General features: G+C 38.9%; 1 protein-coding gene across 25 annotated transcripts in view; it reads left to right on the forward strand.

Annotated features, from left to right (window-relative positions):
* Positions 1-14,146, forward strand: part of RBFOX1 (RNA binding fox-1 homolog 1) — a 1,748,893-nt gene that overhangs the window by 621,779 nt on the left and 1,112,968 nt on the right. For all 25 annotated transcript variants that reach the window (XM_069085342.1, XM_069085412.1, XM_069085369.1 and 22 more), the window contains one exon: positions 10,715-10,762. In XM_069085342.1, coding sequence (XP_068941443.1) covers positions 10,715-10,762 — 48 coding nt within the window. The remainder of the gene's footprint in view (positions 1-10,714; positions 10,763-14,146) is intronic.

Consider the following 14,146-nt stretch of genomic DNA (forward strand, 5'->3'; position numbering starts at 1 on the left):
TATAGTCAGTCTTTTACAATGTATCTACTATGTTAATATTTTGTATTATCTACACATGTACAACCTATACTGAATTGCTTATCTTCCCAGTAAGGGTTGGTGACAAGGGAGGAAGGGAATAAATCTGGAATTCAAAGTTTTAAAATCAAATGTTTAAATATATATGTATATGTGTGTGTATACTATTATTAATACTATTTTACATGTAATTGTGAAATAAGATATACAGGCACAGGGGCATAGAGATCTACCATGCCCTACTAGAAAAGTTGAAGGGGGTATGGGAGAAGATATGGGAGAGAGCAGATTGGAGGAGGGGATATCCTGTGCGACTGCTATCTTGGGGCGGTTGGTAGGGGAAAAATGGGGAGAAAATGTGTAACTCAAAATCTGGCAGAAATGAATGATGTAAATCATAAGTTAATAAAGCTTTTGAAAACAACAAAAATTTTTTTTTATTTAAAAAAATATAAAAATAAATGAGAAGAGTGAATGAGAGGAATTCTAAGGCATCTTTGAGATTTGGGATTTTGTAAACTCTGAAACTAGGGTTCATATGTGAAGATAAGACAAGAAGGATATATCAGTAATAGGCAAGTCGGCAAAGCATTAATTAAATGACTTATGTGTCCAAAGTGCTGTTCTAGGTGCTGGGGGTACAAAGAAAGCAAAAACATAGTCCTTTCCCTCAAGGGGCTCATGGTCTAATGTGGGAAACAACATGAAAACAATTCTGTATAAACAATATATCTGTAGAAAGTATTGAAAAAACCAATAGAGAGAAGGCACTAACATTAAGGAGGACCCAGGAAGCCTTCTTATAAAAGGTAGGATGTTAGCTAGGAACTGAAGGAAACCTGTGAGGGCAGGAGGCAGAAACAAGGAGAGAGAGAATTCTAAGGGGATAGCCAATGAAATTTCCCAAGTTGGGAGATATAATATCTTTCCAAACAGACGGTTTTATATTTGATGCCAGATTTAATAGGAAGCCATTGAAGTTTATTGGGTAGTCGATTGAACTAAGAGGGAAGAAACTTGAAAATCATTAGAACTGCCTTTGCTTGAATTCTACAAGCAGGGGCAAATATTTGTCAGAAATATAGGAAATAGGATTTTTAATCAAGCACAGGTTGGACTACATGACCTCTGAAGTGTCTTCCAACTTTGAGGGGGTGTGTGTATGTATATGTGTATGATATATACATGTTTTTTAATATTTTCATAAGTATACAATGTAGATGTCAAGGGCCTATGATTATACATACTGATGCAGAATATAACCCATCTTTAACCAACATCTTATTACCAAAGACCAATAATAATTGAGTGCCCCTCCACTAAACCAAATCTATTGTCAGAGGCAGAAAGGATGAAACCTGGTCTCCCTGACTCCGTATCCTTTATTCCATCCACTCCTCCAGAGTGCCACAGAGGTCATACCCAACAAAGAAAAATAGACTCATCCAGCTTTACTAAACACAAAGAGATATTCAATAAATGCACATAATTCCACAGAAAGAGTCTTAGTCTGGAAGTCAGGAAATGAGTTATCACCCTGTCTAAGTCACTACATGCTTTGGGACTTAATTTCCTTATCTGTCAAATTGGGAGAATCTGAATTCCAGGGTTGTTGTGAGAAGAAAAAGTTGCTAAATATGAGAACATTTGAGGAAGTAAAAAAAAAGAGTGGGGGGGACTGTTCCATGATTATGCATTATTCCTTTAAAACAGGAACTGGGTTGGCTGCCTTACAAAGGTACTGAGTGATTTTGGGAAAGTTCCTTTACCTTTCCACCTCTGTTTCTTAATCTCCAAATAAGTTTATTACCTCAAATGTATTATACTTCATTTAGACAACTGCCTCCTGGAATCCTTTAATGAGAGTTGCTACCAAAGTGCCAATAATTAAATGACAGTTTTTATTCATAACCTGTATCTGGGCTGCCTTGCTTCTCCATGTAAAGATTTCAGGTTTCAGTCAGATAAGTCAATCCTGTATGGCCATCAACCCCACGTTCCAGATCCAAAGGGCATCATCGTACAGCAAAATCATCCCTATCCAAGCAGGACAGTTTAACCTTCACATCCTCCCCAAACTAGCCTGCATTTCTTCTTCATCTCTTTCTTCTTTTTTTTTTCCTTGCTATTTATAAATCAAAAGGAGTGGTGCTGTTATGCAGTCTTGGCTCCCCCTGACGCAAGCATCTATTCTTATCAGAAGTGTTGGTCTGTGTCTTTCAAGTGCATCTCACAGAGCCCCACAAAGGTGTGCACTGTCTCCTGGATTTGGAGTGAGAGTCTCTGCATTCAAACAACTCTTCTTTCACTTAATAGACATCGGGCTAGTCACTTCACTTACCTGAGCCTCAGTTTACCTATTTGCAAAGAGACAGAGTTTGACTGAATTGTCCCTGAGATACCTTGCAGCTTTTTATGTATGCTACAATTGCTTTCATTCAAGTTCTTTGCACTTGTTTACTTAAAAAAAATTGATTATTTATTCATTTGTTTATTTTAAATGCAGCTACTTCTGGTACATCAAAGGCAGCTTGTCTGACTTTCTATTTCATCTCACTCCTTGCTCCTGGTGTGTTGGCAGAACATTTTATTTTCCTCCTTCAGAGCTTCAGTGACCCTATAATTTACACATTACATTTCAATGAAATGCTGAGATTTGTCCAAAAGGTTAAAAGCCAAAAGAAACACAGAGTTGGTTTTTGTTGCTGCTTTTTTTATGGGTAGACAGCTGCTTTCACAGCTTGTTTGAATTTCTGCACCCTCAGAAAAATACAGGTAGAAGATACTGAACTGGCAGGAACCCAAAGGACAGACCTGGGCTTTTACAATTTAGCAAATAGCTCTTAATTTTATTCCTTTTCACTCATTGGATTCTTAATTCAGAGAGTTTTGGAGTTGGAAACTAGTTGAAACATTCTTTTAAAAGTATTCTTTTTTGAAGCTCTGCTACCATTATTTGGTATAAGAACAAGTATGATTAACAACTGATAAGGGTAAATCCATTTACAATTAATTAAAAGGCTCTCATTAAGCCCCTACTGTGATGCAAATACATAGATTCTATTTGCAAGCAGACCCTTGGTTTGGGTCTACCTAGGTGACATATTGCATATACCTGTAGAGGTTTCTCTTCTCCTTTAAATTTAATTTTGAGGAGACCCTAGGGGGGAATCTGAGTAGGCATAGATCCCAGCTCATTTCTTCTGGCAGATCTGTTGGCAGTAGCCAAGGTCTGGGCTGTAGCAGCTGCCTGAACAACGGCAGGAAGGGGAAGTAAGAGCCATTGGGGGTGGGGAAAGAGGTGATGAATCTGGGATGAAGCATCTGCTAGTTTCATTTGGACTGTACCTTCTGGTCCTCTCAAAATCAGGCTGACAGTTCATTCTGTACTATAAGCCATTCCTCCCACCCCACCCTTTCATATCTAGGGAGTCCTTCCACCCAATTAAAAAATTTAAAGGATTTTGAAACTTGCCTCTGTAGCTTTCCCCTTACTAAATTAAATATTACATTAATTTGAATATAGGCTTCACACCTCAAATGAGTTTTCCAAAAGGAAAGCCATACTTACTTACGTATATGTGCACATATATACTTTTGTGTGTACATGTATATGGAAACAGATATTAATATATGTGCACATATATATCTGTGTATATGCATGGGTGTACATTCACACAATGTATATTGTAACCCACTTTCAAATCTATGTATGAGCCAGGTTTAATAAAAAAAAAATGCTTCCTATATTAAGGCCAATATTCATGTGTGTACTACATAATTACATTCATTTCTCTATGTAATACCTAATGAGTTTTACAAGTGCGTGCCTTCATTTTTCATTATTTTATGTTAAAATACATTGAAAATCCTTCTTTGGGGGGGATCTTTATGGGTACAGGGTTTTTTCATCTCATATCATGGAAGTTTGGTTTCTGCATGGAACATCCTTTTTAATCACGTAATTATACAGTACGTCATAAAGTTGCTTCATACATGGCAAGTAATTAAGTTTTATTAATTAGAACATATAGTTATTTGAGGTTTAGATTTTGAGGAAGTCCACAGATCTTAGCATTTCATGAAGTTTTTAGGCTCAGTGACTTTCCTTACCATGGTTTGAGTTTTTCCAAGCAGTCTTTGAAAAGTTATTTGCTGCCATCTGCTGGTTATTTATGATAGTGCATACAAAACCTGAAATCCGGAAGGTGATTTGTTTTAACTGGGGGGAAAAAAGAACATTCTTTTCGATGTATCTTCCATCCATGAGGCTTTATGATTTTGACTTTTTTGAAATTTTACTTTTTCTCTAGTTATAGTGCAAGCTTGGATTCTCTCAAATTAAATTCATGTATGTCTATCTCTTTTAGATTGGCTTCTAATATGTTCCATTGACAGGAATTTCTATGATTGTGGTAGAATCATTATCCCTAACACTGTTGTCCCTGTTCTGTCATTTTTAGTGGTGTCAGACTCTTCATGACTCCGTTTGGGGTTTTCTTGGCAAAGACACTGGAGTGGTTTGCCACTTCTTTTTTTCCAGCTCATTTTACAGGTGAGGAAACCAAGGCAAACAGGGTTAAGTGATTTGTCCAAAGTAACACAAATAGTAAGTGTCTGAGGCCAGGAACTCACATTTTCCTGCTTCTAAGACCAGCTCTCTATCCATTGTGCCACCTAACTGCTCTTATCCCCAATATACAGTAATTTAATTAAAAATTAACTCAAAACACAAGCAGGGTGCCTTGGAAAGAACACAAGACAGACTAGGGAGCTGCTGTCTTAGCCCTGCCCCTTCCACTGTTTATGTTTCATTTGGCATCCTTGGGCAAGTCATCTAATCTTTCTGGTCCTCAGTTTTCTTTTGTATAAATGAGGGGATCAGACTAGATATAAGATTAAAACCTAGATGAAGAATCTACTATCTAAGACCCCTACCAGTTCTAAAATACCAGGAATTACACATAATCATGATTAGTCAGTCAAATATTTATTAAACACCTGCTCTAGGCCAAGCACTGTGCTAAGTACTATGATTACAAAGAAAGCAAAAGACAGTCCCTGCTGCCAAGATTTTTTTAGTCTGGTTGAGGAGATAATATTCAAAAACTGCGTACAAACATGATGGAGAAAGGATAGGTTGGATATAATCAACAATGGGAAGGCATGAGCATTAAGAGGGAATAGGAGAGGCTTCTTGCAGGAGTTGAGAATTTAACTGGGTCTTAAGGAAGACAGGAGGCAGAGATAAGGGAAGAGAGAGACAGCAATCCCGGCATGAAGACAGCCAGTGAGTCCAGAGTCATCATAGTACCTTGTTTGAGAAATATCAAGGGAGCCAGTGTCCCTCCATCAAATGTCTCACCATTCCCCTCCCCTTCCTGTGATTTCACTAGAGCATTGAGCAAGTGAACTGGGAGCTCTTTTTTATACAATACATTTCTTTTTAAAAGAATTACCTGGAAGGCATTAAGTAGTTCAGTCATTTGCCCACAGTACAGAGCTAGTGGGTGACAGAAGTGAGATGGATTCCAGTTCTTTCTGATTCCTATCTTCCTGACAATAAAGACCTCATCCTACAACAAATCATCACAGTTTGATTGTCTTCAGATGTGGTCCTGCATTTTAAGAGCCCGTGTTTACATAGTGATCTGGGGCTTACAAAATGATTTCCCCTATAAGGTGGTTAAGGTGTAAGATATAGTATCACCATTTTTACAGGTAAACAATGGAAGTTCCAAACAGCTCACTGATTTTCCCAGGGTCACACAACTTCTAAATATAGAAAGAAGGATTCCAGCCTTGGGTCACCTGCCTTTAAATCTATGCTCTTTCTGCCACCCAGTTCTAACAAAACATGTGCTGGATTCTCTTGCATCAGAATGAATTAATAATAATATCACCATGATAAAGACAAATGCCCCAGTTATTAGAAGAAATGGTCTTTGTAAAAATGCCATGTAAAACATGAGCCTGCAGATATATGCCACAACCTTTTTAAGCAGAGATATATAAAATATTTGATGTGTTTGACTTTATTTCACCCATTAGAATCAACTTCCAAGAAGTATTTCTTTGGTTTTTGTCTTAAGGTAGCAGATTTGTTTGACCTGGGGGCAAAACAGTTGGAAAGGAGTCTGTTTTGTTGTGATTATTTGTCTGGGAAGGTAGAAGTGGGCCAACAGAACTTTGACCTCAACACAGACCTAACAAAGGAATTTAGTCTACAAGAGTTTCTTGTGAAACACACTCTGGGGGACTGAGAATGCTGGGAAACAGAAGAGAAAAATTTATTGATGCTGTAGGTGCTATCTATAGTTTATGTGAGTATCAGAAGGACTCATATTCAAGATTCAAATGTTCAGTCTCTTTTCCATAGACCTGAGAGTATCTCAGATAACTTTAAACACCCAAATGGGATGGACAAAAAAGGGAAGGTCATTGTCAAGTTTTCTTGAATGGACCTAGAAAGAGGAAAAACACAGGGTGGATTTTTTTTTAAGTGAATAGAAAAAAGAGATCTGGACTACTCAACTTTAAGACAACATACAATTATTGTAGGCCCACCAGGAACCAAAGCTCATGTTCACAATCTGCTCCCAAATTCCTTCAAGGCTTAGTTCAGATGATGCCTCATATATAAAGCCTACTCCAATCGCCTCTAGTTGTTGGTGTAAATCACCCCCAATAAATTACTTTGTAGGGACAGCTAGGTGGCACAGTGAATAGAAGACCAGCTATGGAGTCAGGAGGACCTGAATTCAAATCTAGCTTCAGACACTTAACATTTACTAGCTTTGTGACCTTGGGCAAGTCACTTAACCCCAATTGCCCTGTCTTCCCCCTCCAAAAAAAAAAACAACCCAAAAATAACTTTGTATTTATTGATACACACACACACATATTCTATAGCCCCCTAGGAGAATATACCATGGGCTCTTTAAGGGTAGTTTTAATCTTGTTTGCAATTTGATTTTATCCTTTTTTTAGCTTGTTTTTGTCTTTGTTTTTCTTTTTAATTTGTTTTTATTTTTGTAATCCCTGGAGTTAGCAGAGTGCCTTGTAAATAATGGGTGCTTAATAAGTGTTGGTTGAATTGAAATGAATTATTGTTTTGTTTTATTGTACTGTAGCCCACAAATGCCTTCACTGAGTAAGTACTGTGTCTCTTTTTGTCTGACCTTGTTTTAGTGGATGTCCATAAATCATACAGTGCCACCTGTGATTAACCTCAGACAAAAGGAAACTGTAACTTCTGAGCCCATGATCAGGGAGAAGCTACTGGCATCATTTTGGTAATAATTATATAGCGCTCTAAAGATTTAAAAGTGCTTTACATATATTTTCTCCTCTCTCATTACAATCTTGTGTGGTAGAGGCTATTATCCCCATTTTATAGATGAAGAAAGTGAGACTGAGAGAGGCTAAAAGACTTGTCTAGGATTATATAGCTAATGTCTGAAGGTAGATTTGAACATAGGTCTTCCTGACTATGCCACCTACCCACTGAAAGGAGGCTCCCTGAACCATAGAGGTTGAGAACCCCACAAGTAAAGGTAAACTTAACAGTCTCACTGGCCGGTAATTCCTGTCCCACTGGCATCTTTTACAGATTCCAAGTCAAAAGGAGTGTGGGTTGGATAATCTTAACATGCATCAGCTATATAAGCAAACTATCCTGCATGTTTTCACTGCCCTTCTGTAATGTATAATTATCATCATCATCTCAGTCCTTATTTTAAAAGCACAAGGTCTCACTTCCAGAAGCACCTGGATTTATTTGGGTACACAGGCAAGGGATGAGCCTATCATGGCCTTTTGTAAAGGAATGATTTTCCTCTGCTGGGTCTTAGATCTCAGCATATTAGTTTCTTATCCAGGCCATCCTTTCCTTAGTGATAAATGGCAAAATACCCAGAATAAAGGATAACCACAGGAAGCTTCTTGCTCCCTGTCTGAATTCGCCATGGCTGCCTTGGAACATTCAGTCCTCATTCTCCACTCATTCACGTGGACCTTTGGCCATTATACACTTCGGGGCAACTGTATGATGCGAATGCACACGACCAAGACAAGAGGCATGTGCTGTTGAGTGACCCGCATTTTAAGCCTCAATGTTCCTGACCTACAGGATTCATCTAAAACAGCTAAATCACAAAAGAGGAAGAATTCTACAAGGAATGACCAGCTTTTGAAAAGTGCATAGATGTCAGAGTATTTTGATGTCCAAAAGAGACTCAGTCTCAAAACCCACGGAAGGGAAGCTTTAAAAATAGATCTCTAAGTCATAAGTGCATCCCTAATCAGATTCTTTTTCTTTCTTTTTTCTTCTCTTTATTTCTTTCTTCCTTCCTTCCTTCTTTCTTTCCTTCCTTCCTTTCTATCTATCTTCTCCTCCCCTCTTTCTTTCTTTCTTTGTGTCTCTGTCTCTATCTTTCTCTGAATCACTCTCTCTCTGTCTTTGTCTCTTTGTGGGTCTCTATGTCTCTCTCTCTCTCTCTCTCTCTCTCTCTCTCTCTCACACACACACACACACACACACACACACACTGCTGTTGGCTTGTTCGTAGCAGGTTAGGTAGGGGTTAATCAGAAATCTAACTGTGGAAAGAAAAATGATTATTTTTCTTAGGGAAATTGATTGCTTGTCCAGAAGTACATGGCTCAGAATTCATAGTTAACACTTAGAGAGTTGAACTATTTTCAAAGCTAAATCGTCAAGTTGGGATGAGGTACTTACTTGACTACCTCTCCTCTAGAAAAGGTCAGGTCACAGACCATCCGGAGACACCAGATATACAAGGCATGATACCAACAATAATTTGTTACTGCAAAAGTGACATTTTTCCAATTTGGTCCAACATTGTTCCGAAGCAAAATGCAGTCCTCCAGGGTGCCAACAGTGTTGATCTGCAGGATGACAAACCAACAATATCATCTAAATAAAAAAATCCAGCATGGGGTTAGTAAATTAATCCTGACAAGAATAAATTGAATAATCTTGGGGAAATGGCAAGAGTGCTGATTGGGCCAGATGGCTTTGTGTGTTGCTGGCCTGGTCTTCAATGGCAGATAAAAAACCAGTTCTTGGTTTATTTATTGAGTTAGTTAGTTGATTAACACCTGCCACTTTTGCTGACTGAATCTAAATCTGATCCAGGTTACTTCTGGAAAATCCATCTGATTTCCAGCAGAGGAGAGAAAGGAAATGCAGGCATCCCAGAGTGAGAGTGATGCAACAAAGACCTGAGAAGAGGTTGTCACCTTGTCTCTAGAATAGCAGCTTTCATCTCAGAGAGGTCTGCGTTATTTTCATCACTCCCATAATGTGTTAATCTGCCATTACTCACTCTCTTCAGCAGACATATCTGAAGGGAGCTTTCCTTAGGAAAAGCTAGTGTGCATTATTTGAGCCTTTACTTTTCTGCGGCTACCTTTTTACTTCCCTCTGATATTTTCAAGTATGGTCTGACTCAAGGAGGGGAAGCAGATTAAGAAAATTACCTCCCTAGATCCTTGGGGACAAAATTAACCCACTGAAGGAAGCAAGTGGGATATGTGACCTAAATGATCTATATTGGAGATCTCCACCTCACCTGATAAATGGTCCCCTTTGCTTGCATTTAATGGAACTGAGTGTTTAGTTTTCAATTATGCTGTTTCCTTTTGAGGGAAGGTCATTTGAAAATGGAAGTTCTGTCCTTTGTTTTGCCTTTTTGAAATTGCCTACTAGAAAAACTATATATTATGACTATGTACTAACCTTTGCTACTGGGATAATTTTAAGGAGGAATCCTGCACAGTATTTTTATTTTTCTAAAACATTAATGAGATTTTACTCCCCTCCAACCCTTTATGGTCCACACTTGTGATCTCACCATTGCTGGAATTGTTGAAGCCCCTTCCCAGGATCTTCAAGAGTTTCCTAGGGGGCACTGAGAGAACAAGAGCTTTGCCCAAAATCCCCCAATCAGTTTGTGCTTGAAGGACTTGAACCCAGATCTTCCTGACTCCAAGGCTTTCCTTCTGTCCACTATACCATACAGTTTCTCATTTTGCAGTCAACCCTTACAAAACAACATGGTAGCTTTGGGTGCATGTGTACTAGACAGTCAGTAACTTGGATCAACATCTTAAAAGACTACTCTGGAGAACCAGTGGAACCTGATAAATGAACAGGAATAAATGTATTTACCTTCTTGGTTTAAATATTAAGCATGAAATGAAAACTTTAAATAGTAGGCATAGGTTTGTGGATTTATGGGGTGGGGATGTGTAGTTAGATGGATCCTTACAGAAAAGTGTCTGAGGTTAAATTGGGAAAGACATTGCCTCTCTTTAGTGATAGTATCTCCATATGTGAAAGTCAACTTCAGGGTGGCACTTTATTTTATGAGCTGATTCCAGCATTATCTCTGTGGTCTCTGAGCCATAGCTTTTGACTTTACCCCACATGCTTCTAATAAGGCTTACATAAGCCCTTGGTAAGTCAACTATGCAAATGTGAAGTTATATGCCACCCCAATGCACCATAAAGGGTAATGGTTCAAGAAACAACTCTTGGCTATTTAATGCCTTTTTTAAAAGTTACAGTTCAAAAACACTACTGCCAGTCCTCTGACTATAAATGACCAGTAATATTTCTTTCTCTCTTCCCACCCCCTCTTCTCCCCAATTCCTTCCTACCTGCTTCCAGGATATTAAAACAGATTGCAATTCTTGCGTGGAATTAGAAGACAGAAAAGTAAGTCAATACCTTTCAATCATTTTTGTATGTTCTGTATGATATAAATACATGTGTTTAAGGAAGGAATTGCCAGAAAAAATGGTTTTGGGGGGAGTGAGTCACATTTTGATTAGATAAATTCAAGTCAGTGTTATTCAAAAGGTTAAAGATATTTTTCCTCAAATATAGATATATGAAATATCTTGAGTGAAAACCACTTACAGGAATTAGGTATAAAAAACATTAAACATGCTTATTTTTGTTGTAAGTTTTTAATCTAGCCAGTTTTTTTAAAGGTGACTCCTTAATATTCTAACTTAATGTGCTTTTATCCATACGATGATACTGACAATTTGCTGACTGTGTACCACTCAGCATTCTATTCTCATGCCTGATTCCTGCCCTTTGCCATTCATTGTCCCAGAAATTACAAGACAATTCACACAGTCACCAACCACACCATGGCCACCCAACACCTACAATAGCTGGATAATCATCCCTAGATTTCTATTTCCTAGCTTTCTGTTTTTCTTTTCCATCTTTTATCTTTGGAGGCCATAGTATAAACACCATGGGGGGAAATCAATTGTTAGACTACTATGTATTACTTTAATGCTTTTATGGCTTTTCTTATTTACTGTGTAAGTCCCTTTAACATCCCAGGTTTTCTTAGCTTTTTTTTTCCTTTTTTCTTTTTTTTTTTGGAGGGGAAAGGTAGGGCAATTGGGGGTTAAATTACTTGCCCAAAGTCACACATCTAGTTTTTTTGTATTAAATTGTCTGAGGCCGGATTTGAACTCAGGCCCTCCTGACTCCAGGGCCGGTGCTCTATTCACTGCACCACCTAGCCACCCCCCAGGTTTTATTTTCTATGGCAATGATACACATAACAAAATGGTGAAGAACCCCTACTATAGTGTCCAGTCTTCAAGGAGTCACTAGTTTGGATGATTACCATTTCAACACGAGACTATAACTACTTCTATTGTTACAACCCAAAAAGGTTTTACCTCTAGTACTCTACTCAAACCTGTCCCCATGTCACCACTCATCCTTCCATTTCCAGAGCTACCATCATTTTTCATCTGTACTACTATAGTAGGCTTCTAGTTGGGCACCTACCTTTAATATCTCACTTCTCCTTTCTTTCTTTTTTTTTTTTAAAGCAATCATTTTTAAGTAACTTGCTCAAGGTTACACGGCCAGTTATTTCTGGGTGTGGTGCTGAGTGTCTGAACCCGAGATTCGATCTCCAGGTCATCCTGACACTGGAGCTGGTACTCTTACTTGCTGAGCCACCTGGCCACCCCTAAGCAATTGGGGCTAAGTAGCTTGCTCAAGGTTACATGGCCAGGTGTTTCTGGGTGGGTGCTGAGTGTCTGAGCCTGGGATTCGATCTCCAGGTCATCCTGACACTGTAGCCGGTGCTCTTACTCGTTGTGCTACCTGGCCACCCCTCCTTTCTTTTTTATGGATGGGGAAGGCAGGGCAATTGGGGTTAAGTGACTTGCCCAAGGTCACACAACTTGTAAGTTTTAAGTGTCTGAGGCTGGATTTGAACTCAAGTCCTCCTGACTTCAGGGCTGGTCCTCTACTCACTGTGCCATCTAGCTGCACCTCACTTCTCCTTTCAAAGAAGTGGCAAAATAATTTTCCTAATGCATAATTTCAACTTTCCCCAATGAAAATCCTTCAACAACTCTCAGTTATAGAATAAAATGCAAGCTCATTAGCCCAGAATTTCAAGTCTTCTCCTATCTGTTACCACTCTACCTTTCCAGGCAGATTTCATTGCTATATTCCAGACAAAACTGAACCAAGCAAGCCATTTTCTGAGCCACGTGTGCCGTCTCCTCCCCCTGTCATAGACTACTCTCTTCCCCATCGTCATTTGATCACAATCTGTACTCATCTCTGCCTTTGAGAGTCCTTCTTTTCTTTCAGTGATGAGCCCCAGTAGCACCTGTGTGGAAAGCCTTCCTGGAGTCCCCTCTCTATCCTACCTGAAATTGATCTCTCAATCCTCCAATTCCCCTAAGAATATTTTGTTTCTCATCCTTGTTCCCTCTATGTCCTACCTTGAATTATGCTCATTTGTGTAGACAACCTATTCCATCTATTAGAATATAAATAGTGTGAGGGCAGGGCTAATCATTTTTCATTTTATCACAGGAACCTGTCACTGTGTTTTGCAGGTTGGTGCCCTTGACAGGTGTTTGGCAATCTCCTCTGACTTGTTTGTAGTAGTCCTACCTCAGCCTGCCATACTCCATGGCCCCTTTGACACCAAACATAGCACTCAGGGCCTGGGGTAGGAGTGGGGAACCTGTGACCTTGAGGCCACATGTAGCCCTCTAGATCTTCAAATGTGGCCCTTTGAATACATATTTCACAGAAGAAATATTTCTGTGGTTTGGATTCAATCAAAGGACCACACTTGAGGACTTAGAGGGCCACATGTGGCCTGGAGGCCATAGGTTCCCCATCCCTGGCTAGGACATTTCTTCCCAATTAGTACTTCATGCAAATTCAGGTTGGTTTTTGGGTTTATGGAGACTAAAAATAATAATAATTAAGACTCAAATCGACACTCTCCTACCTAGAAGATTTTATTTTAGAAAAGTGATGTCACTAAAAAGAATGAATGTGTATTTATTATATGCTTATATTATATTATACATATGCTACATGTATTATATTTATTATATGAAAAATAAAAATGAAAAAGCAGTTAACCTCATTGATTACTGTATCCTAGTTGATCGGTAATGAATATAAACATCCAAGCCTATTGCCTATTTCTTAAGTGGGTAGGTAGGAAGATGAATAAGTAATGAGTTTTCAAATTGGGCTTCGGGGAGATGCATTTACGGCTGAATTGCATATAGGAATTTAATATAAGAAAAAAAGGGGAGTTTCTCCCTAACAAGTCACAACATATTACTTCAATTTGTGAGTGAGTGAGTGAGTGAGTGAGTGTGTGTGTGTGTGTGTGTGTGTGTGTGTGTGTGTCTGGGGTTTCATTGGCTAGGAACCTGCTAATGTAGAAACTCCTTCCCTGGTAAATTTCAGTAACTCATCTCTAACTTGAAGTCATAACTTGCTGGGGCACCAAGAGATTATGTGACTTACGTGGGGTCCCACAGTTTATATGTAGCAGCAGAAGCATTTGAACCTAGGTCTTTTTATTTGGAAGCCAGGCCTAGGTCTCTTTCTGCTATACCATGCTAACTCCTGGGGGAACAACAGCAACCTAACATATTTAACAATAGATTCGATACTATCCTGTATCTCATAGAGGTGATGTAGCAGAGTTGAAGGAGAGCTTCAAAAACCTGGGTTCAAATCCTGCTCCTGATACATAGTAACTTTGTGACCCTGAGTAAGTCACTTGCACTCACA

This window comes from Petaurus breviceps, unplaced genomic scaffold (assembly GCF_028583685.1).
Source record: "Petaurus breviceps papuanus isolate PSGF00001 unplaced genomic scaffold, PetGlider_PUasm1.0 118, whole genome shotgun sequence".
Taxonomy (NCBI): Eukaryota; Metazoa; Chordata; class Mammalia; order Diprotodontia; family Petauridae; genus Petaurus; species Petaurus breviceps.